Consider the following 24,139-nt stretch of genomic DNA (forward strand, 5'->3'; position numbering starts at 1 on the left):
ACTGCATCATGATAATGCCAGTCCACATGCTGCTATGGCAACTCATCAGAAAAATCAAAGCTAGGCTGAGAAATACTTCTGAGTCCACCAAACTCTCCAGAACTAGAACCCTCCGATTATCTCGTTTCTTTCTTCGAAAAATTTTTTGAATAAAGAAAAATCAAAACTGAAGCTAATGTCAGCCAAGCACTATTTGAGTTCTTCCAATATATGAACAATTAAAAAAAATATTTAAAAATTATCACATTGGTAAAAGGTTATAAGTAACAACAGAAATTTTATTATACAATAATTATTATTAAAAATATAGAATTTGTATTGTTTTCTTTCCCTTCCCAAACCGACAGAATTTTTCAGCAGACCTAAATATATACGAGGGCTGCCTGAAAAATTTTCAACCTCAATATGTAGATCGCATCTCAAATCAATTCAACTAAAGTGTGTGTGTGGGGGAACTTGTTTGGGCATAGCTTGACAACTACCATTCAAAATTTCAGCTATTTGAGTGCAAATTTTTTGTTTGACAATTGCTTGTGAGTTGATGCAACTGTTTTTGCAAAAATGGGAAAAAAAAAAAAAAAATCAAGTATCATGCTGTTATTAGACAGCTTATGTAATAACACCTACTCAGATTAAAGAGAAGTTGAACACAGTATATGGGGACTTCTGTTAAATTTTGAACAGCTGAATTTAAAAGTTGGTGTACCAGCTTGGATGACGATGAATGTTCAGAATGGCCAAAAACTGCAACCACTGAAGAAAACATCACTAAAATCCACCAAATGGCACTGATGACCATCGAATCAAGGTTAAAGAGATTAGCATGTCCAAAGAATGTGCTTGCCACTTATTTAAAAAGATTTTAGATATTGAACCAAGATTTTAGTGCAAGCTGGATGCAACATTTACACCATCCTGTTGATGCAATAAATGGAGTTTTTCCTACTATTAATCACTGTAGATGAAATCTAGATTCATCACTACAGCCCAGAGGAAAAAAACAAAGTCAATACAAAGGACTGCAAAAGAAGAATCAGCTCCAAAAATGGCAAAAACTGTTCCTTCTGCTGTGAAAGTAATGGTAACAGTTTTCTGGGACAGCCTTGGGATTGTCCCAAAAGATTGTCTTGAAAAGGGAAAACCATTACCAGATCATATTATGCAACATTAACTTGACATGTTGAGGGCAGGAATTATGGGAAAAAAAAAAAAAATTTCACCAAGACAGTGCTCCATCTCCCGCCTCAGCAGTTGGAAGAGCGAATTGAATGAAGTACGATTTGAACTGCTTGACCATCTGCCAGACCCGGCACCAAATTATTTGGGCAGGTTAAAATGATGGAATCATTGCTGGAAGAAATGTATAGACTTACAAGGAGAATATGCCGAAAAATAAAGGTAAGTTTGGAGAAAAGTATCTTTTTTCTTTGTTAGGTCAAAAGCTTTTCAGACAGCCTATATATATATATATATATATATATATACAGTACAGTCTTTAATCTGGACCTCAAAGCTACGAACTTTCTGCGCATGCGTAGCGTTTACGCATGTGCATAATATGTTTACGCATGCGTGTTTAATGTATAACGGACGATGGTATAAGCTAGGCTAAAATTATCTATTTCAGTTAATGTTGCAGATTGCGTTGTTCCTTAATCTTCTAATTGGATCCGGCTTATTATTTTTTGCACACTGTTAGAACAATTTTATATAAAGTAAACTTGAATTTTCGATTATGTCAAAAAGAGTTTCTGATTCTGGAGCTGCCAAAGGATGCAGAGATTTCAAATAATGGGAAATTTGGATACTATTATTCAATGCATTACTGTCCTGTACTTGCAGATTTGCAGTTTGTTCAAACAGATGGGAAAAATCAATTTGACAAAGCTTGGCATCTATCAAAATAATTTTAAATTTGGAAATGATAAAAAATGCAGTGAAAAGGCATTTTAATAAAAACTGAGTTACTGTGAGCCAGCTGGCATTACTTTTCAAAATGTAATTAAAATAATAATATATGTATTGCTATATAACATATTTTTGTAGCATGGTTTTTTCCAGCTTTTGTTGTGATATACAGTCCTACTATATAGATGACATATGCACAAGACACCATTTATATATTAATATTTTCCCCCCATAACAAAATAATAATTTTTTATACTTCAGATTAATAAAAAGCCTTTAAAGTTACTAAAAATTGTTTTAATAGATGCATCACAAAACACTTTTAGGCTATATTTGCCTTCAAATAGCAATACATAACACAGAAAATATTTTATTTAAAAATTCAAAGTATCATTTCATAGCACTCCCATATATAAAAATATTGTGTATAAAATTAAAATTGTGCTGCATGTCTTGACTGAAGACGTTCATCTGTCGCAAATTTGGGTGAAATAGGCACTGTTGGTTCCTTAGGGCAAGGTTTAATTTCAAGTGGTTTGTATTGCCTAATGGGATTGGCTTTATGAACAATCTCTTTTCTGAGTTGCATGATCTCTTGTCGTTCCTTTTCTTCTTCCAGTGCTTTTTGCTGAAGAAGCCTTCTTTGTTTTTCTTCTTCTTCTTGCTGCTTTATTTCTTTGAGCTGAAGTCTTTGTGATGCTCTCTTTTCTGTCTGGAGTTCAAATTCTTTGATTTCTGTTAGAATAATAATAATAATAATGATGAATTATTAATGTATTGTTCATTCATTAATAAAATGATACTGAAAAACATATTTTATAATTAATTAAGGTTGATGTTTTATTGTTGGAGCAATTCATAATATGTAGGATGTTTCCAAAGTTCTAGTAAATGAGCTTTAGTTCAACTCTGAGAACTAATAGCAGTGTAAAGACAAGCCTCAACATGCTTATGTAGCTATGTTGTGCAGCATCATTTAGTCTGATTCAGTTGTTTAACTAATATTTTTTTGGAACTCTGTTTTTAAAACCATGAAAAATGCAAAGAGTGGATGATTTTTTTTTTTTTTTTTTCTTTTTTTTTTTTTTTCCAAAAAGATGGTGTGAAACTTCAGAGACTGTTCAACATTTGCAAGGAGTCTTGTGTTCCTACATTTGAAAAAACCTAAATGGGGCATTTGTTTTGAGAGTTTAACCATGCCATAAGGACAGAATAGGAGAAAGTTCTCTGACAATGGCTTAAAAAGTTAGTTTTTTATTGAGATAAGTGTTATTCAATTAAATGGGAATTATGTTGAAAACCTGCATTTTAACCCTCTGAGCAGCACAGGCTTTTGGATCTGTCACGATGACCTGTATTTAAACAGAATTCATCAGCTAAATTTGTATAATTATTTATTTTAATCTTTTATTTTCATAAACTTTCATTCACCAAGATGACATTTACACTATTAAAGAAAGCAAAATATCTTAAACTAGTGGGAGTACCCAATGTCAGTTAAGTTAGATTGAGCGAAATGCATCTAACAATAATGAGAACAATACCACTGTAATCCTTCTCTGCTAACGATGAAAAAGAACAACTTATAGTCATATATTTTTCGGTTTGATGCAATATGGAACCCACATACAAAATTCCAATAGAAAAATTAACTAATTTTCTCTCATTATATCACCAACAATGGCATGCAATGATTTTTGTGCTAATTTCTAATGATTTTTGTCTTTCTAATCAAATGGCCATAAAAGCTAAAGTTCCATACAATATTTCACCTATATTCAATTTTATTCGATTAAATGTGACAAAAATTGATAACGCGAACAAACAAACATTGTTCTTTATATAGAGAGATTTTGTAAAAATTACAAATTTTTTTTATTAACAAACTTTATGACTTGAAAGCGAGCAGTAGCAACAATTTTCAAAACAAAGCATTTTTATCTCCAACGCACGAGACTGTTGCCACTCGGGCAACAATTAAATACAAACATACAAAGAGTGCAAAAATTAATGTTTTCGGAGTTTTTAGTTTATATCATGGCTGATTAAAGTCGTACACAGTCGAAATGGCTTCCCACAAATTTTTGAAATCAAGAGTAATGTATTTAATGTTTGACAATGCTATTATTTCATTGTAAAACTTGAAGAAAATTAGAAATTTGTTATTAACAAACTCTACGATTTGAAAGTGGGCAGTTTCAACAACTTTTGAAATAAAGCAGATTATCATCTCCAGCTTGCAAGACTGTTGTCACTGAGGAAAATGAGGGTGAAAATTAACGTTTTTTTGAGTTTTTAATAAACATTTCTAATTTTAGCTACTTTTTTTGGAAAAAAGTGGGCATCGACCTTTTCCATGACCCAGAAAAGAATTGTAGAAAGTTTCGCGATGATAGCTATAGTAGTAACAGTTATTAGAGGACAAATACGCAAACTTTCTTCTTTATATATAGATTATGAGCTAATATAGTATATCAGGTGACAAAAAAAGTGTCATGCTGCTCAGAGGGTTAATACTGATGAAAATTGTCAAAATAAAAATATACCATAATTTCCAGAAGAAAGGCCGCATGAGCCTAAATGCCACACTCGAAAAAAATGATGGGAAAAAAATTAAAATTACACAGAAACATCGCAATAGATTAAATTGCGCGTGACATCGTCGTGGGCTGTATCGATGCAAAATCTCAACATATGTCCTGATATATGACATATCAGTTAAGAAAAATGCATGAAATGAAACCATAATTCAAAAATAAATTAAAGGTAAGAAATGTTGAAAATATATTTACTTTCATGAATATATTTACATTTACCCACTAAAGAAGTCCATATTTGTAATACTCAGACTATATTATAAAAAATGTTGCAACAATGAAATATTAAATTTGGATGACAAAAGAAAATTTTAAATTTTACTTACAAGAGGAATTACAGCAAACTATACATCATATGAAGCCATCAAAATCTGATTTTTCACTATCTGAATTAAAAAGATTTAGTAAATCCTGATCTAAGTCCAAGTCTTCCAGATCGTCACATTCATCCTTTTGGTTTACAGTCTCTATCTAATTCAGCTTCTTTGAAACCTGCTAATATTGACAATGTTTATACCGATTTCCACGCACTTCCTACCCACTTTGCAACTTCTTCATAAGATGCTCTACGCATTTTACCGCTTTTGGTATACGTATGCAATCCTTAACTCTTCCAACACTCCCACCGCTTTCGGACTTCAGCTTTGAAGGATTTATTACCTGACAAATCTAATGGTTGTAAGATTTTTGTCAAACCACCAGGAATTATTGCTACAGTCGTAGACAATTTTTGACATCTGGTTTTCACTGACTCAAGTAAATGAGCACGCATGGAATCCATTATCAATAACCCTTTTGGTTGGAAAAAAGATCTCTTACGACACTGCCAAACTTTTTGTAGCCACTCACACATAATTGTTTCGCACATCCAGCCGTTCTCGTCTGTACAAATAATTATGTCATTAGGAAAATCTCCCTTCGGAATAGTTTTTCGTTTAAAAATTATTATTGGCTTTAGCTTGTCCCCATTGTGGCACAAGCTAAAACACATGTAAATGACATTCTTTCATGCCCCGCCGTAAGCACAGATACAGTTTTTGCACCAGTTTCATCAACAGTTCTGTTTGCAGGAGAGTCGAAAGCTAACGGCGTTTCATCCATATTTATTATCTATGACTGAAGAAGTTTTTTTTTTGTCAATAATATCTGTCACATATTTTAGAAAGATGCCTTTTTATCCTGCCAGTCCATTGGTAATTGTTGCCCGACTGTTGTTCTAGTAAGCACAGAAATATTTTTTCTTTTCATAAATCTGCTACACCAGGAAAGCCCTCCTTTGAAATCATTTATGTTCATTTGTTTTGCTATAAATTTGCTCTTTAAATTACAAGGCCATCCTTGTAAGAGAATTTTTACAATTGAAATTGCCATTCCCTTTCTCGTTGGTCCTTTATCCAGTTTGCAAGGTTGTCCTCTAGATTCGGCCACCTTACACTACCACTTCTTTTGGCTCGTTTCTGTTGTGGCATATTTTAAAGTTTTTTTTTTTTTTTCAGTTCTCCAACATCAAATACATCTCTTGTCCACTTTAAACTCTCAAGCTGCTGCTCTATTTCCAATTTGTTCAGCACATGAAATTACATTAAGCTTAAAACCAGCAGTATAGCTTCTATGCCGTTTAGGTGCCATTTTAAAAAATTTTCCACTCTCTTCTTACTTAAAAACTATCTACAAGTACTTGTACCCAAACTGATGGGATCTGTATCTGGCAGAATGCCAAGAAAAATCGATTAATGCTGAAGGAGAAATACGCCACAGTTCGTTATTGCAAGGCAGGTGGAGTCGTGTCCACCCTTAAAAAAAATTGCAGAAAAGGCGGGGGTGGGGAGAGGATGGGTCTTGGAAGATTCATCAAATGGCAGAGGAGAGAGACTATTCAAAATGATGAGAATGCTGATTTGAAAGGGGGAAGAATGTTATTGTTCTGAGATCCCGTTTAGGGTGAATAAGGCATGTAGGTCTGTTCAAGGGAAAGAATGTAAACAAAATAACGTTCGCAAAAAGCAACTGAGTGGTCTTTTGTGTGGGAACAGCACCAGTCTATGTACAATAACAAAGTTATTCAAACTATGTACAATGACCATCATAGGAAATATTTTATTTTTAGTGCACCTAAACACCGCACCCGCTGAAAATTAAGTTTAAACATGTGTTTAAGAAGTTTTAAACACGTAAACGCCGAAGCGTTTCTTCCGGAAATTATGGTATCTAATTTTCGAAAATTTTGGAAACATCCTAGGTACAGTAAAAGCTGGACTATCTAGCATCCAACTAACCAGAAAGCTAGCCGGAATATTTCAATTCCCCCTCTTTAAATGCAAAACTAAAGAAATAAGAGATATGCATCTTCTATATAAAGCCTCAATAGGACACAATTCAAATCAACTAAAAACTGTTACCAAACAGTCCCAGGGTACATACACATTTCTGCACATGAAAATTAAGTACTTTTAAGGGCTTTCAAGGACCATCAATGAAAAAAATTAAGGACCTATAAAGCAAATAGTGACCTATAAAGCTGAATAAACTATAGCAATTATCTATATTTGAACTCAATACAGTCAAAAGTCGTTAATTCGGACACCCATAATTCGGAATGATCTATAATCCGGACATCAAAACTAAAAACTTTCTGCCAATGCGCCGCGTTGACACATGCGCAGAGGCGTTCACATGTGCGCGTAAGACCTTTTACGACTGCGCATATGAGTGTGCGCAAGTGCAGAATACGTTTTCGCGTGCGCATTTTATGTATAATGGACGTATAAGCTAAATAATTATCTATTTCAGTTAATGTTGATGATTGCGTTGTTCCTTAATTTTCGAATTGCATCCGGCTTATTATTTTTTGCAGACTGTAAGAGCAATTTTATAAAAGTAAGCTTAAACTTTCAATTATATCAAATAGAATTTCCGATATATATTTGTTAATATGTAAAGGATCTAAAGCGAAAGTATGTTTTGAAATCCGAAATCTGTTTATCATTTTCACGCTGCTCAGCGGCGGGCGCCTAATGAATTGGAAGTTGATTTGTCAGCACTATCCTTATCTTCAGCGCAGATGTTTTTATTTTATTTGGCTTATAATTCCTTACCAAATGTAGTATTTCATCTCGATATGCTCCTTTGATATGATTTAAAACAAGTTCCTGCTCATTATAATTCGCTTCCGATAGCGAAGAAAAGTGACAGAGGTTATTGAAAACAAAAAAATTTCGATTGACAAATTAGTCGGTGTTCTTGACACAGCAATTATAGGACTTGAACGGCGGAACTTTGTAACTGAACAAGAAATTATGTCTGTTTAATAGAATTAAAGAGAAAGTATTATCACATGAAACAAAGCAAAACTTAAACAACTTACATTGAAAGAAATGTTTAATAAAGTAAACAAATAAATATTAAGCTTTTTCTTTTTGCAAATTTTGATACCCTTTAGATCATAATTGTTCTTTATTTCATAAATTACGGTTTCATATTTTTAATTTTGGAATTTCTGCATGCCATCTTACGAGATTTAAACTGATGATCTATAATCCGGAAAAATTGATAATCCGGAATCGCCGAAGTCCCGACGAGTCCGGATTAACGACTTTTGACTGTATTTTAAATCTGTAAATAGGATGCATTATTATTAAATCTAATCTAATAGAGACTTTTTATTTAAATTTTACTATTAGTTGGCTTTATGTTGAATCCCTCTCTCTCTTTCGGTTTTTTTTTTTTTTTTTTTTTTTTATAAATATGCCTCATTTTGTCATAAACTCCCTCAGTCTAGAGGTTTATGCAAATTTTATGTCAAGTGTCATATCTGCAATAAAGATTAATGGAAGGCGATAACTCATCTTAACATGTAGAGATAACTTCTATGGATGAGCAGTTAGTTACAAATAATTAAATTATGTAGTTAATCAATAGATTACATGGTTACAATTACAATTTTTTTAAAAATTTCTAAAACATATCCATTAAAAAAGAACTAAGAACATTTTACAGCATTTATAATTTACAATATTGATTCTAAAATGATACATTAAATGCTATTAACAAATCCGTGTTCCCACTAGTTTCTGCTTCAACTTCTAATTTATAAATGTTTCAACAATGTAAATTTGAAGAATAATTCTCTCTCTCTCTCTTTATAAAATCAATTTCTTATCCAATGAGTTTCTTCTTCAGTTTAGAATTTTCAGATATAATTAAAGATTTCTGTTACTCTAAAGAACTGATTGCACATACAATTTAGAGAAGAAACTGCTAATTTTATTTCTTTAATAATATGAGTACTGAGGATAAACATAAAATGTTATAAGATCAGAGTTGGTGCTAGAGCCAGCATTATAAAATTTTTAGAATTTAGTGAAGTACGGAGCAACAAAACTTAGAGTAAGCACAATTTTTAGAATTTAGGGCAGGCATTGACACATATAAATAAATCTTTTAATCAATTGTCAATTTTCATCTTCTTTGCTTTTTTTGATTTCTTCAGTCTTTGTGTCTAGTAGAAAGATAAGAGAATAATGAGAATGCAAACATGTTAACAGAAAGATTTTGGGATCAAAAGGGAAAAATACAAATAATTTGGTTTCACTGTTTCTCCAAAAAGTCTCAAAGATAAGAAATACATAACAAATTTTCTATAAAACACATCCATTATGCATTAATACCATGAAGACACTTTTCATTTCATCACATTTTTCTGCAAACTGTAGGTCTAAGAATCTTGTCTTCAAATCCTTCCAAGTTGCAAGGTCTAAAATCCGAAAGAAAAATTATCCCAACCAACTCTGTAAGAGCAAAGAACCAGAAGGCTTTTGGGAGGGGAGGGAAAGAAAAGTGTAAAGTGAATTTTCAAGAGGAAACAATACACATATCCTTTTTTAAATATCCTGAAACAATTACATGGGAGAAAACTCTTATCATGAAAATAAATAAATAAAAGACAAATGAAATTAATTTTTAAATAATTACAATAGCATTTTTGTTTTCCCTAATAAGCGTTTCAGAAACTGTGCTATATAGTATTTATTATCTTGTTTACTTTTCAGAATCAAAATATTCTTAAGTTACGAAAATGGAAAGCCACTTTAAAACATAGTAGGAGAAAATAAAAACATTTTACTTTAATGTTATTTCTTAAATACAGTGTCTCACAAAAGTGATGGGACACTTGTGCTTTACAAAAGGAAACTGTAGTAAAATAAATTAAAAAAACATGTAAAAATTTTTTGTAGGTGTGTTTCATACTTAAATTTAATAACAATTATTACATAACATACATTTTCTCAAAATATTAAAATATTAATTTAATAAAAATACAATTGTTTAGAACGGAGCAAAAAATGGCTCACATAAGTGATGGGACACTTACTTTTCCATCAAATATTTATCCAAAAATTTTACTTTTTAAAAGGTTTTAATATTTTGTTGGATTTCCTTTTATTTTTAAAACATAATTTAATCTTCTTGGGATGGATTTGACTAATTTTTTTGTGATTTCTGGAGTGATTTTACCCCACTCTTCTTGAAGCACCGATTTTAATTGTTGTTTTGAAGAAATGGTGTGTTTGCGAATTCTTGATTCCAATTCTTGCCAAATATTCTGTAAGGGATTTAAGTCTGGAGATTGTGGTGGTGTTTTTATTATTTCAGGACAGTTATACAGCAGCCAGAGTCTAATGTTCAAAGCAGTGTGCGTGGGGTCATTGTCCTGGTAGAATTGTAAAATCGTTACGAAAGTTCAATTTTCGTGCTGAAGATGATTTCAAATTTTGATTTAAAATATCAATATACTTGTACTGATCCATTATACTGTCAATAAAAACAAGAGTACAAACTCCAGCAGACGACATACACCACCATACAATAACTCCTCCTCCACCATGTTTTACCGTTGGCATCAAGTTCTGTTTTCGAAATTCTTCCCTGGGTTTTCTCCACACCACGATTCTACCGTCAGAACCAAATATATTAAATTTACTCTCATCAGCAAATATAACTTCATTCTGGTAATCAGAATTCTTATTTATGTTGGATTTTGCGAAAGCCAGTCCGAGTTTTCTATTCTTTTCACTTTCGAAGAATTTTTTCCTGGCTGCTCTACCATGATATCCAGCAGATCGAATTACTCTTCCTATAGTCTCAAGTTTAGCAATTACTCCTTATAATGCTTGTAAATCAGCAGCAACTTTAGGAGCACTCATTCTTGGATTTTTTTAATATTTCGAACAATAATTCGCTTTATTCCATTGGATAGCTTTGATGGTCGGCCAGGTCTTCTTTTATCCTGAATCATATGATTCTTTTTATATCGTTTAATGATATTGTAAACTGTTGAATGACTCAGGTTAACTGTTTCAGGAGTTTCTCTAATAGATTTTTCATGTTCAATATGCAAATTAATAACTAATTTTCGAATTTCAGGCAAAGTTTCTTTTCGTTTAGCATTCATGGCTGTACAGAGCTAAAAAACACAAAAATTCCAAAACAAACTGGAGAGAAATACTGAAGACGATTTTATAAATTATTGCCAATTGCTTTTGAGTAAAAATAAAAACCCCAAAAAATATTTTTATTGTAGTACGTAGTAGTATCTAATGGTGTCCCATCACTTATGTGAGCCATTTTTTGCTCCGTTCTAAACAATTGTATTTTTATTAAATTAATATTTTAATATTTTGAGAAAATGTATGTTATGTAATAATTGTTACTAAATTTAAGTATGAAACACACCCACAAAAAAGTTTGCATGTTTTTTTAATTTATTTTATTACAGTTTCCTTTTGTAAAGCACAAGTGTCCCATCACTTTTGTGAGACACTGTATAATTTTTATATATCATCATTATTTTAATGATACTTATCAATGCTATTATGTTTGCAAAAAAAAACTGCAAATCTCCGAATAAAAAATTTTTGAATATGAACTTATCTTGAAATTGCCAAAATGTTGATAAGTCACCAAACTTAGTGTCGCATAATCAGAGTTCATACGCATTTCTGCATACGGAAGCTAAGTACTTTTAAGGACCATTTTATGGAGAAAATTAAGGACCTATGAGAAAATGGGAACTGAATAAATTCAATTAAAAATATTATCCATGTCTGAATTTCACTTTTGTAATATCATCCTAAAAATAAACAGATACGTAAGTAGGATGCATTATTATTAAACATAACATAATTATTAATAAGTTTGAGAATAAAATAAACTTTATGAAATTTATCAAGTAGCATTATATTTTACACTTATAATAGTTGGAGATATATGAAAGAAAATAAGTGCCATTTTATTTATGTTGTGCTAATTATGTTAGCTTTATGTTGATATATATATATATATTTTAATGTCTCATTTTGTCACATACCTGCTCAGCCTAGATGTTTAGGAAATAGCAGGTAGATTTTATGTCAAACAGCATAGGTTAAAATGAGAAGTAAAATCATAATCAAAATGATTCATAACACAAGACGGGCTGTTGTCACTGCTGCTGCTTGCCCAAAGAGAGAGAGACCTGCCCATCAAAACAAACATGTAACCCTGATGTAGGCACGGTTGACAAGTCCTGAAAGTTAATTGGGCTCTGTTTGACACAGTTAGTGTTGTAGCTTTGTGTAGAGTTCCAGGGATTGTAACCCAGTTAATATTCTTTAAGGTTAAAATAAGCCACTAGAGCACTATAGGTGATAAGTTGTTTTGTATTAATTCTCACTAGATGCGAAGAATAAGTTTTACATGAATTTTTACATTTCTATATTTTTGCACTTCTATTTATCTTCTGACCACAGTAGGGATCAATGAATGGCAATAACTCGCTTTAACATGCAGAGAGAATTTGTAAGGGTAAGCAGTTAGTTATAAATAATCAAATTAGGTACTATAAATAATCACATTAGATACTACTACTTAGTCATTATGTATTTACATGGCCACTATTCAATTTTATTTATTTTTTAATAATATAATATTTGTTAAAAAAGCCCTTTAAAAATCATTCTGTAATAAAATTTCACAGTTTAAAATACATGCAATTTATGACATATATTCTTAAACGATATTAGGATAATTACACATTAAAAGCTATAAAACATTTGGCTACTTTATATCGATTTCCTTCTCTTTAAGCATCATATTTTAACAATTAGAAATTTGTCTCAATATGCAAGCCATTGTTCTCACTAGTTTCTGTGTGCTTTATCTCCTAACTCGTCAACCTCTCCACAATATACCTATGAGGGTTTACTTGATCTGGTAAAAGTTAAATAGTTTAACCCCTCCTTGCAAGAGACGTGAAACAAATTATCCTATGTCTGAAAGTAATTACAAAGTCAAACAAAGGTTTAAATAAAACTTTAATTTAAAAAGGACTTAGAACATAAAGGAATGTTCTTATGCTAACAAAATCAATTACAGCTCATGGTGATACAATTTAAGGAGAAGAGTCAAATTCAAACTAAAAATGTGGACTAGTGGTCAAAGTACACAATTTAATTTTAATTTAAGCTGCTCAGTAACCAGGGCTTAATTTCTAAAATTAGAAGTGCCGGAGCCCTATGGAAGACCGTCAGCAAAGAGGAACAAGAGTAAATAAATAAATAAAATGACTATTAAATTCATTAATAACTTTAAAATTAAATAGTTAATTATTATCAAATTAATTAATAGCTATTTAATTAATGTTTATAAATTGCTATTTAATCAATAATTATTATATAATTAAATTAAATGTAAAGAGGTAAATTAAAATTTAATAAGCGATTTTCAATATAATTTTATTGCTAAAAATAAAATTTCCGAAATGAAGTTTCTATCCAAATTGTTATTCAATTACATACAAGGAGTGCCGCAACCTTCTTATTTAGGGTCTGGCTAGAATTATAATTTATCACAAAAACTAAGAAGCATCGGAGCCAGGCTCCGGAACAATTTAAGCTCTGATCGCAGGGAAAAAAAAGTTCTTTTATCATCACAAAAATTAAATATACTTAAAATATAGCTGATGAAAATTAAGATAATGCTAAAAAGAGGCCAAAACTGAATGAGGGTGTGAGGATATAAGTGGGTGGGAAAAAAAAAAAAAAAAAAAGAAAGAGGGGAATCTTGGTGAGAGAGAATGTTTTCTTTGACCACGGCTCTTTGCTGATATAATTACAGCCATCAAGCGGATGTGTGTCAGGGGTAAAATGAGTTCTGAATCTGACTCCTAAGGATGAATGCAAAGTTTCCGGTTACGCTTTTCGCCCCCACGTATTTGGTTACATTAGTGGATACTGTGGAAAGATGACGTATAGGATGTGATTGAGCAGTTTATTTCAGTATTTCGTTCATATTGTACTCGCTGTCACTTAACGCACATTTAAGAACAAAAATTTTCCTTTCTGCAAGGATAACTAACTGTAACCATCAATAACAATATACTAGATACGATGGCATGGCGAGAATTTTACACGTTCCTAAACAAACTCCCCCAAACTTATTGCTCTTCTTAAAGGGAAAGGTTTCCGCATGTGTGTGAGGGGACTTGAGTTTCTCGTGAGCTCGTATTTCTAGGGAAATAGAATATTGCAAGATCTGCTTATTGTTAAATTAAAACGCTAGGAATTCTATTTTTTTTTTTCCCCTTGAAATTGTAGCTCAGCTTTATAAAAAGAAGTACCGGAGCTCATCTTATTTAGGGCTCCGGTTAGAATTGTAATTTATCTTAAAAATTCAGAAGTACCGGAGCCGGGCTCCGGTGCAATTTAAGCACTGTCAGTAACTCTATTGTCATAAATTCATATGTTGGCAGCAGTGGCGGCTCGTGGCTAAAATTACTGGGGGTGCTATTTAAAAAAAAAAAAAAAAAAAAAAAAAAAAACCTTTGTTTTAAAATTGTCTAAAAGGAAACAAACATGTATTAAAAGAAAATTTATTTTGAAACTTCATGAAATCTTACAAGAAAAAAATTAAACTTTTCTTAATTACTTTAACCAAAATTGTTACAATTCAATCTTTCTCTATTGATTTAAAAATGAAATCCATCTTCTTGTTTTAATTTGCGCGAGAAAAGATCAATAATTTTCTCCTTGATCTCTGGATGACAACTGAGGAAATTTTTCTTTATTGAAAGCAATGCAAGCGCATTTAGTCTTTCCAAATTCCTAGTGCTTCTTAGAAAAATTTTCATCTTTTTCAATGCTGAAAAAGCAGCCTTCTGCCTCTGATGTAGTTATGGGAACTCTCAGAATTTTTATCAGTTTCGTAATTTCACTAAGAACATCATCTAGTTTATTTTCGAAGATAAATTTCAGTAGCTCAATTAATTTGCAAGTATACGTTTAGGTCAGTTTCAATCTTTTCTTTGTCAATCATTGGATATGCTTCAGTGGTCAGTACTATTTCTTCTTTCTTCTGTAGAATGTTCATTTGTAAAACTAGCGAAGCATTTCTTGTTTAACAATTTAGCAGCTGCTAAGTGTTTAATGGAAGAATATCAGTGCATTATATCAATACATAGTATAAAGTCACATATTTCTTTAGCTTCTGCCATCAGTGTTTTTAAAAAGTTCTCACAGTACTTTTTCTTAATTCTAAAATAACAGTTTTGAAATTTTTTATATATTCGTTAACTTTAAATTTTCTGGATTGCATTTAGTTGTATATTATTTCAACATGAGGCATCTGATAAAAAAGCTCTAACCAAAACTTGAAATTATCATCATTTGGATAATTTAAAATTCCTGTTGTTTTTGCAATAGTTTGATCTGCATTTGATGTTGATAGAATTTCAGTACGGCAATTCTATAAAAGGTTGCAAACTTTCATGAACTCTGTTTATGGCCCGTATGCTGAAGTTCCACCTCGTGGAGGAATACCTCACGCGCGGAGTAAAAAGGAATCACGTTTCCAACAACATGCCAGAATTTCGGCACTGCAAGAGTGACAGTGCTCTTCTCTCTACCCGTCTTGAGTGCTGTTTTCTGTGTGCGCATGCGCAGAATAGCCAAACACCACGCCGCTGGAACTGTGAAGCACGCAGTTCCAAACATAGACTTTCGTACCTTTTTCATAAAGTGGGGGATAGCTACTGAAATTAAGCTTGGATTATATATTGCAAAAGTATAAAGAAAGAATTAAAGACTAAAGGGCACACTATATTGAATATTAAAAATAATAATAAGTGGAAATAGGGGGTGCTGCAGTTCCACTGTGCTTATTACGAGCCGCCACTGGTTGGCAGCGATAATGGAAAAGCGAATAATTACAGATTATCAGAACTGACAGGAACTAAAGCAGCAAGCATGCGGAGGTCAGAATCAGACTTTGTCTTACACTGCAAAAACCTCAGTTTAAAAATTGTCTAAGTGATTTATTTGTATTCTGGTGAGAAAATAGAAATACGAAATTATAGTAAAGGCTTAAATTAAAAACAACTGGGTAATTTACATAATCATAACTGTACACATCTTTCAAGGAAAAATTTTCTTTCTCTTTATGTATTCAGTTTCTTCAACACAATGATATATGGTAAGGGCTGGTTACAGAGCTGGTGTGGCAAAATTTTTAGAATTTAGTGACACAACGACATACTTGCCAACCTATGACTTTCAAAAATCAGAAGACTTTTTTAAGAAATCAGGAGATTTTTGACAATGTTAAAAAGGCTTTTAAATGAAAAAATATAGTTTTTAATAATGAATTAACTTTAAATAATTACTAATTCTGAAATGCAAGCAACACAAAAATACCTTACACATAAAAAGCATTTTGATTACTTGCACCGTTTAAGAAAACGAGAAAAAAAAAAAAAAAAAAAAAAAAAAAACACTTTAATCAGTTTTTGTACAAATGTTATGAACAGTGGCAGATTTTGCTTTCGTATTCAGAATGTTATGAACAGTGGCAGATTCGTGCTTAGATAAACTTACAGTAATCGGAAAATGTTTTATGTGTTGAGCAATTTTTTTTATTTTGAGAGAAATTTGTATCAGCTTTACGCTTATATTTTGCAGTATTATTTCGAGGTTTTATGTGTTGAGCAATTTTTTTATTTTGAGAAAATTTGTATCAGCTTTACGCTTATATTTTGCAGTATTATTTCGAGAACTGCCAGTTGAATTGCTGAATGGTGTAGAATTTACTAATTGTTAAAAATAGATTTTTCTCAAACCTATTTTTAACAATGGAAGTTGTAACTACATCTCCATTTACTTTAGGTATTTTATAACTTTCAATAGAGCCTTAACTCTCGAAGCATTTACTTCTTTAAAATATGCAAGAAATGGGTTCCATTGATCGAGGATTTTAGATAAGCATTTCTTTAAAGACAGATAGTGTGTACACACATTTCAAAATTTTTCGCATTTCAGTATTATGCAATTGTTTCAATTTTTCCTTCCTTTTAGAACTCGTTTCAAAATAATAATAAATATCAACTATGTGTTTGTTCATCCACATTTATTGGTTAAGAAGCTGCCGCTTTTTCAGCTGCTAAATTTAAGAGGTCTCACCATAATCTGCAAATCTGAATTTTCCTTTCTTAAGATGCCTGCAACACCAATCTTCAAACCTACCATTACCAGTGCATTATCGGCACCAAGTGCTAAGCAATTATCTAGAGGGACTGCATTTTCTATTGAAGTTTTAATAATTAGCTGTGCTACATTAAAGCCTGTCGAATGTCCTTCTAAAGTGGGAACAGAAAGTAAACTGCACTCAATTTCTGAAGACTCTGGATTTAAAAAAGAAACAACAATTGGATACAGTTTTGAATCGGTATTATTGCTTCCGATAAATTCGTAGAGAGGCAGAATGGAGCTGTTTTAATGTAATCAATAACTGAATATATTTCTTTAACAATTTTACCTGTTTTGGTCCTTGCACTTGAGTATTTCTTAGCGATTTCACTATCGAGAAACATTTTTCTAAATAAAGCTGCAGTGTGATCCAATGCATTCAGTGGCAGGTTAAGCTCCAGTAAAAAGGCAAAGAACAGACCTTCTGCATTAATAACTTTTGGGCCCTTTGTTTCCAAAGAAAAATGTAATTTTTCGTTTTTTTTTTTTTCAAAACAACTCATGTTGTCCTTGTGTTTTTGTGTATGCACATGATTGAGAATATTTGCCCTTCCACCATGCAAAATTGAAAAATCGCAACGACAGACGGTAGGTACACATCGCAAATTTATTACATTTCCTTGAGGAAATAATGGAAGGAAAGTCAACTGTGTATGATTTTTGAAATGTACAGGAGTATTTCACCTTTCTTGCAGACATAACAAAAGATGATAATTTCTAGAACTATTTCCTGAAGGCAAGTGTATTCACACAACTCAAGACAAGATTAACTAAATAACATCCCAATAACAACCTTGAGCTTGCTTTGTGCTCATTGTCTAATATATGCCAGATAACATGCAGTGGAGCTCGATGTCCATTGGAGAACGACGTTTCTGGATACGTATCTCTCCCTCACGAAGCAGAAATTCTCATCTGATTCACAAGGTTTTGTTTTAGATATAATCTAGGAAAAATTCAATTGCTTTCAGACGTCCAAAATCACTGTTTTTTTTCTTCATATAACGAAGTATTAAGCCAAGTTCTACAAAAATCGTGAGAAATTTTAAGAATAAGAAAAAGTTGGGAGAAATATATTGTAAATCGGTTGGCGGGAGAGTGGTCGAAAATCGGGATTCTCCCGCCTAAATCGGGAGAGTTGGCCACTCTGTAACGAGCAACAAAATCTGGAAATGACAAAACTTTTAGAATTTAGACCAGGCATTGGAAGCAGAATTTAGGATCCACAGAGATTGTGCCAGGTGAGAAAATGCCTAGTGCCAGCCCTATGTAAGATGCATTAAGACATATTAAAGGAACCTTTTAAATTGTCAGTTTTCAGTTCCTCTATTAATAAAAAAATTCCTTTCCTCTCCATGTGATAAGATTAGAAACATTATTAATATTTCCCATGCTTGTGTCTAGTGAAAAGTAGAGAAAATAAAGGGAAGATAAACATATTAAGTAAAAGATTCTAGTATCAGATGTAAAACATTAAAATATTATCTTTTCATTGTTCTTCCAGAAGTTCTCCAAAAAGTAAGAAAGTTGTTGCAAACTTTCTGTAAAATACATCCATTACCTGCTAATACCATGGAGACAATTTCATTTTGTCATATTTTTCTGGAATCTTCTAGAATCGTGGGTCTATAAATTTTGCCTTCAAATCCTTCTAAACTTTCCAAGTTGCAGTGTCTAAAATCCTAAAGAAAAATTATCCCTACAAACACTGTAAAGCAAAAAGCTAGAAATATTTTTTTGGAGAGGGGGGGGGGGGTGTAAAATTAATTTTTTAGAGAAAAATTGATGCATATTCTGAGAATTCTGAATATTCTGAGACAATTACATGGGATAAACTCTTACTATGAAAAAATTAAAAAGACATTTCTAATTAATTACATAGCTAATTTCGCTTTTAATAACAACTGTTTCGTAAATTGTGCTTTATAGCATTATACCTTGTTTATTTTTCAGATTCAAAATATTGTATAATAAATTGCCATAATGGAACTTTATAATATTTTAATGTTATTTTTTAAATACAATTTCAATATATTACCATTAATTTATTGAAATTTATCAATGTTACAATGTTTAAAAAAAAAAATCGTTGAAACATTCCCTGATCTCAAAATTAAAAATTTCCAATAGAAACTGATCTTAATCGCCAAAATGTTGATAAGTCATCAAATTTAGGCTTGTTTAATAAAAGAACATCCCAAAAATGAAAAATTATTTAACAGCACTTCACTAGAAAAATGAAATAATTTTGAAATGCTTATGTTTCACTTATTTCACTATGAAACTCAAGCAGCCCACCATTTATGTTAGAAATTGGAATACATTATAACCATAAACCCATTCAAAAGATAACTGTATTTATCAGTGAATTGACAAATATAACTTACACCCAAAATGGCAGTTGTAAAAACAGACAGACATATCAGATGTGTAAAATTAAGGACTAAATATCGTTTCTAAAAAACCTAAGGACTAAACTACTTTTAAGGACTGTATACAAACCCCGAGTCCAATTTATCATGACTACTGGATAATCATGACATAATGCTTTGGCTTTATGTAAGCCGAATAATTAATTCTCAATAAATTAGTTTAATTTTTGTAAAAAATGATAAAAGTTAACTGCCGTTTATCTGTTTTTCAATCACATCTTGAAGAAATGATTAAAATTTGGGACTTTGTTTCAGCATAAGAGAATGAAGTAGAATATTTTGAAATTTATGGAAACATTTATTATGTATATTGACAGGTATTATAGTAAAGATATGGAACTGCTAAAAGAATGTTTCATTGAATGTAAATCATTTTGGTTAGCTAGCCAGTTAATTAGATAAATTATCCCTTAATTCTTAATAATAGAGTCTTCAGAGAATTTGGAACCCAAAAACTTAATGTGTATTATTGTGTAGTACAAATAAATAACATTTCATAGTTTGCACAACATTTAGATATTAATACTCAAAGATAATCTACATTGTCATAAAATCACCCATATGATTAAAGAAATTTCAGCAATGGTTACATGGAAGAAAATTAAACATATCTGATCAGCTTTGTGAATATTAAGAATTTCTATTTTCCATTTTCTTTATCCTGAATACATCAGCCCAAAGCTTTATGATATCACTTTTTATTCTTTTTATATAATACAAACAACAAAACCAACTTTTCTTCATATGCATCAGACAAGAAATTTGACATTTCACTGAACTTTATATAGACTAAAAGTTTTTATGTAATCTCTGAATACTTTTCTAAAACAAATTTCAGAAAGATAATGAGTCTGCCTTTCAGAAATCTGGATATTCCAGATTTGAGAAAATAAAAAGATAAAGAATTCTGGCCATAATCACTCGACAGAAACACATCCAGTTTTATTATTTTCACCTTTTAATATTAGAAAAATGCTCTAATCAGTTTCCCTAATCATTAAATAATACTTAACCAGATCACTAATCTCTACTTTCAAAACATGAATTAACGAAATTCTGAATTCAGAATCTATGTAAGTTATGTAAAATAAAGAAAGAAAAAAAAGAAAAAAATTTAAGAACATCAAATGATAGCAAAACGAAGCATACAAGACAACAACAAAAAATTATATATACAGTCAAAAACCTTTAATCCGGACTCGTCGGGACTTCGGTAATTCCGGATTAGTTTAAATCTCGTAAAATGGCATGCAGAAATTCTAAAATTAAAAATATGAAACCGTAATTTATGAAATAAAGAACAATCATGATCTAAAGGGTATCAAAATTTACAAAACAAAACAAAAAAGCTTAATATTTATTTGTTTAAGTTGCTTCGTTTTTTTATGTGATAATACTTTCTCTTTAATTCTATAAACAGACATAATTTTTTGTTCAGTTACAAAGTTCCGCTGTTCAAGTCCCGTAAATGCTGTGCCGAGAATACCAACTAACTTGTCAATCGAAATTTGTTCGTTTTCACTAACCTCTCTGTCACCTTCTTCATGTCTTTATCCATTGTTTGCAGCAATTCTACTTTTTGTTTGATGAACATCGAAACATACTTTCATTTTGTAGATCCTTTGGGAGCTCCAGCATCGGAAATTCTATTTGACATAATCGAAAGTTCAAGTTTACTTTTATAAAATTGCTCTTACAGTCTGCAAAAAATAATAAGCTGGATCCAATTCGAAGATTAAGGAACAACGCAATCATCAACATCAACTGAAATAGATAATTAGATAATTTTAGCTTATACCGTCCGTTATAGATTAAACATGCATGCGAAAACGTATTCTGCGCTTGCGCACACGCAAATGCACAGTTGTAAAGGTTTTACACACATGCATTAACGCCTATGCGCATGTGTCAACGCGGCATATGCGCAGAAAGTTTTTAAGCTTTGAGGTCCGGATTATAGATCATTCCGGATTATGGGTGTCTGAATTAACGACTTTTGACTGTAATTACTTTGTCAAAAAAAATATGCAAATATTCAAAGTTGAATATGTAAGCCTACATATGCATGTCATGAGCTGTGATTGTGGAGAAGATATAAACACGCACATGAGGAATTTTCAGCATTTTTTGTGCTTGTACTCCTTCATGACATTCGTCATGTGTCTTCCAAGGGTATCAGATAAGATGAGTAGCCAAAAACATATCGATGGCGGAATGAGATGGAGAATTGTTAGTAAGCCAGTCACAAGCACAAGTGGCTAAAGAGCTCACTGTTAATACACGTTGTAGTCTTCAATTTGTAAAAACAGTTTCAGAACATTGGATCCATATCGAGAAGACCTGGACAAGATCGATCAACATTCACAACAATGAATGAAAATCATTATTTAGCACTTTCAGCATCGTGACACAATACTCACATGAGTTGTATGCTGCCGATAGAACATGGTCTACATTTGTCTGAAGGTTTCATGAGATAAGGATGTTCTGGCATAGAACACTCGCTGCAGCACACAAGACAGCATATTTAGTATGATGTAGACAACATATGCCATGGACCAAACTTCAATGAAGCACTGCGCTTTTTACAGACAAGTGGAGATTTACCCTGAACACCGATTCTGCATCTGGAGAGAGCCTCGAGCATGATACCATCCATCCTTCCTTCATCAGGGAAAAGATCATTACTGTGGAGGTGTAATGGTTTGGGCAGGCCTTACGATGGATGGCTGCATACCCTTACATGTGTTTTACAAAGCCTCTCTGACTGCTGTGAGATAAAGAATATCTATGCACGTCTTTTCATGGGGGCAGTTGGTCCTGGATTTCTGTTAATGGGCAACAAATGCTCGTCCACATAGGTTTCAACTGATCGATGATTACCTGGAGTGAGGATATTCGCCACATGGATTGGCCACTCAGATCCCTTGACCTTAATCATATATATTATGTCTGGCATATTCTTGAAAGGATAACCATATATATTATGTTACCTCACCATCCCCTCCGAGAAGCATCCCAGAGTTGAAAACTGTTTTGCTGCAGACGTGGAATCAAATGCCACAGGGATTCCTCGACTACCTCTTACCCAGTATGTCATCATGCTGCATAATTTGTCTGGTTGTGAGAGGGGACCATACCCCATATCAGGCTCATTTTCAGTTGGATATCATAATGTGGATTTTATACAATCATGTACTTTGAGCTTTACTGATAATCATGTGCATGCAAAATGACTTTTGAATGGCACATCTCTTTCTCAGTTACAAATGTATATTCATACCAAATATTACTAAATATGTCCATTAGTTATCAGAAATCCAACATAATGTGCAAATTCTCTTAATTTTGCAATTGAGTGTATTTTTCCAAAATCATTATTTTATTTTATACCTTAAGAAGATTGCATTAAAATATTTTATAAGCAGCAAATGTATTTTATAAAAACATTACTACAGTATACTGATAAAGAATGAACATTTAACATACTACAGAAAATATTTTAGCTTTACATACATATTCTCTTTTTTCTTCTTTCACTGTTTGATCATGAACTTTTATACAAATTTGGAGGTTCCTGTGTAAATGATTTAAGTAAGAACTAAGCAATTTGTATTTCTTTGTTTCTTCAAGAAAACAGATACTTAAAATTTTTTTATGTAAATTGATAAATATATTAGAAATGGCATGGAGTCACTTTTGGAATTATTCTTAATGTAATTTTTATTAGAATGAAATTAATCACATTTTCGCTTCTATTGCAAATAAGAACAATATTTTATTAAGATACATTTTATTAATTTTGCATTTGTTTGAATATTATTAATGTAATACAGCTTAACTTGAAATATTATTTAAACTAAAAATGTTTCAACATTTATTGAATAGCCCCTCCCTTTTCTCCCTTCTGGTATCCACATCTGAAGATTTAATTAAATTCTGTTGCATCCCAACAATTAATTTTATACTAAGCAAAAATCAGCAGAGTACTTAAAACTTACCAATTGGTGCCTGTACAGGTTTCTCTGGTAGAAATGGCTCCTTTTTTAACACTGTAGCTGGTTGCGCTTTAAACATTACAGTCTCTTCAGTGAATGTAAACTGAAATTTAAACATGCATAAAAATGCTTTTGTGAATTTAAAAATTATTTGAGATGAAGATTTTCATACTTAGTTATTTATTTAAATGGTACTGTACAAAACATTACTGTTTACTGCTGAAGTTGCACTGGAATTTTATGAGCTACAACTTAAGAAAACTGCAAATGGTCACAATTCAAGTGTTATTTTATATAACTGGTAACATAATCAAAATTATACTTGGATAGAGTTCCTGTATGTAATTCATAACAATCTTTAAAAAATATAATATCTTTAAACATATTTATATGCATAAAATTTAAAAAGAAATAACACACATACACAATAATAATCATAATAATGGGAAATTTGCAGTAAGAATAGAAAGGGCCGAAATCAGCAACATTCATTAATTTTATCAGTTACTGGTTTTTTGGACTTTCTGATCAGTAATGGGTCCACCCTTTCTGTTTTAAGTTACTGTAAAAAGTGTGGGGTACATGTGTTAAAAAAATGAAAACACAGCATATTAATAACTCATTCGTAGATAAGCTTCAAAGGAGAAAGG

At 31.7% G+C, this 24,139-nt stretch overlaps 1 protein-coding gene across 5 annotated transcripts in view; it reads right to left on the reverse strand.

The window, feature by feature from the left end:
• Window positions 1-2,262: 2,262 nt before the first annotated feature.
• The window catches only part of LOC118202161 (targeting protein for Xklp2-like), a 101,390-nt gene continuing 79,513 nt past the window's right edge, over window positions 2,263-24,139 (reverse strand). For 2 of the 5 annotated variants that reach the window (XM_085818481.1, XM_035374311.2), the window contains 2 exons: window positions 23,493-23,592; window positions 2,263-2,643 (listed from right to left, as the gene is read on the reverse strand). In XM_085818481.1, coding sequence (XP_085674607.1) covers window positions 2,342-2,643; window positions 23,493-23,592 — 402 coding nt within the window. In that variant the 3' untranslated portion in view covers window positions 2,263-2,341. Of the gene's footprint in view, window positions 2,644-20,667; window positions 20,751-23,007; window positions 23,069-23,492; window positions 23,593-24,139 lie in introns of all 5 variants that reach the window. The other 3 variants (XM_085818482.1, XM_035374312.2, XM_085818483.1) reach the window with 3 other exon arrangements.

Source organism: Stegodyphus dumicola, chromosome 6 (genome assembly GCF_044657685.1).
Source record: "Stegodyphus dumicola isolate Sdum_Otavi_A_Nest chromosome 6, ASM4465768v1".
NCBI classification, from domain to species: Eukaryota; Metazoa; Arthropoda; class Arachnida; order Araneae; family Eresidae; genus Stegodyphus; species Stegodyphus dumicola.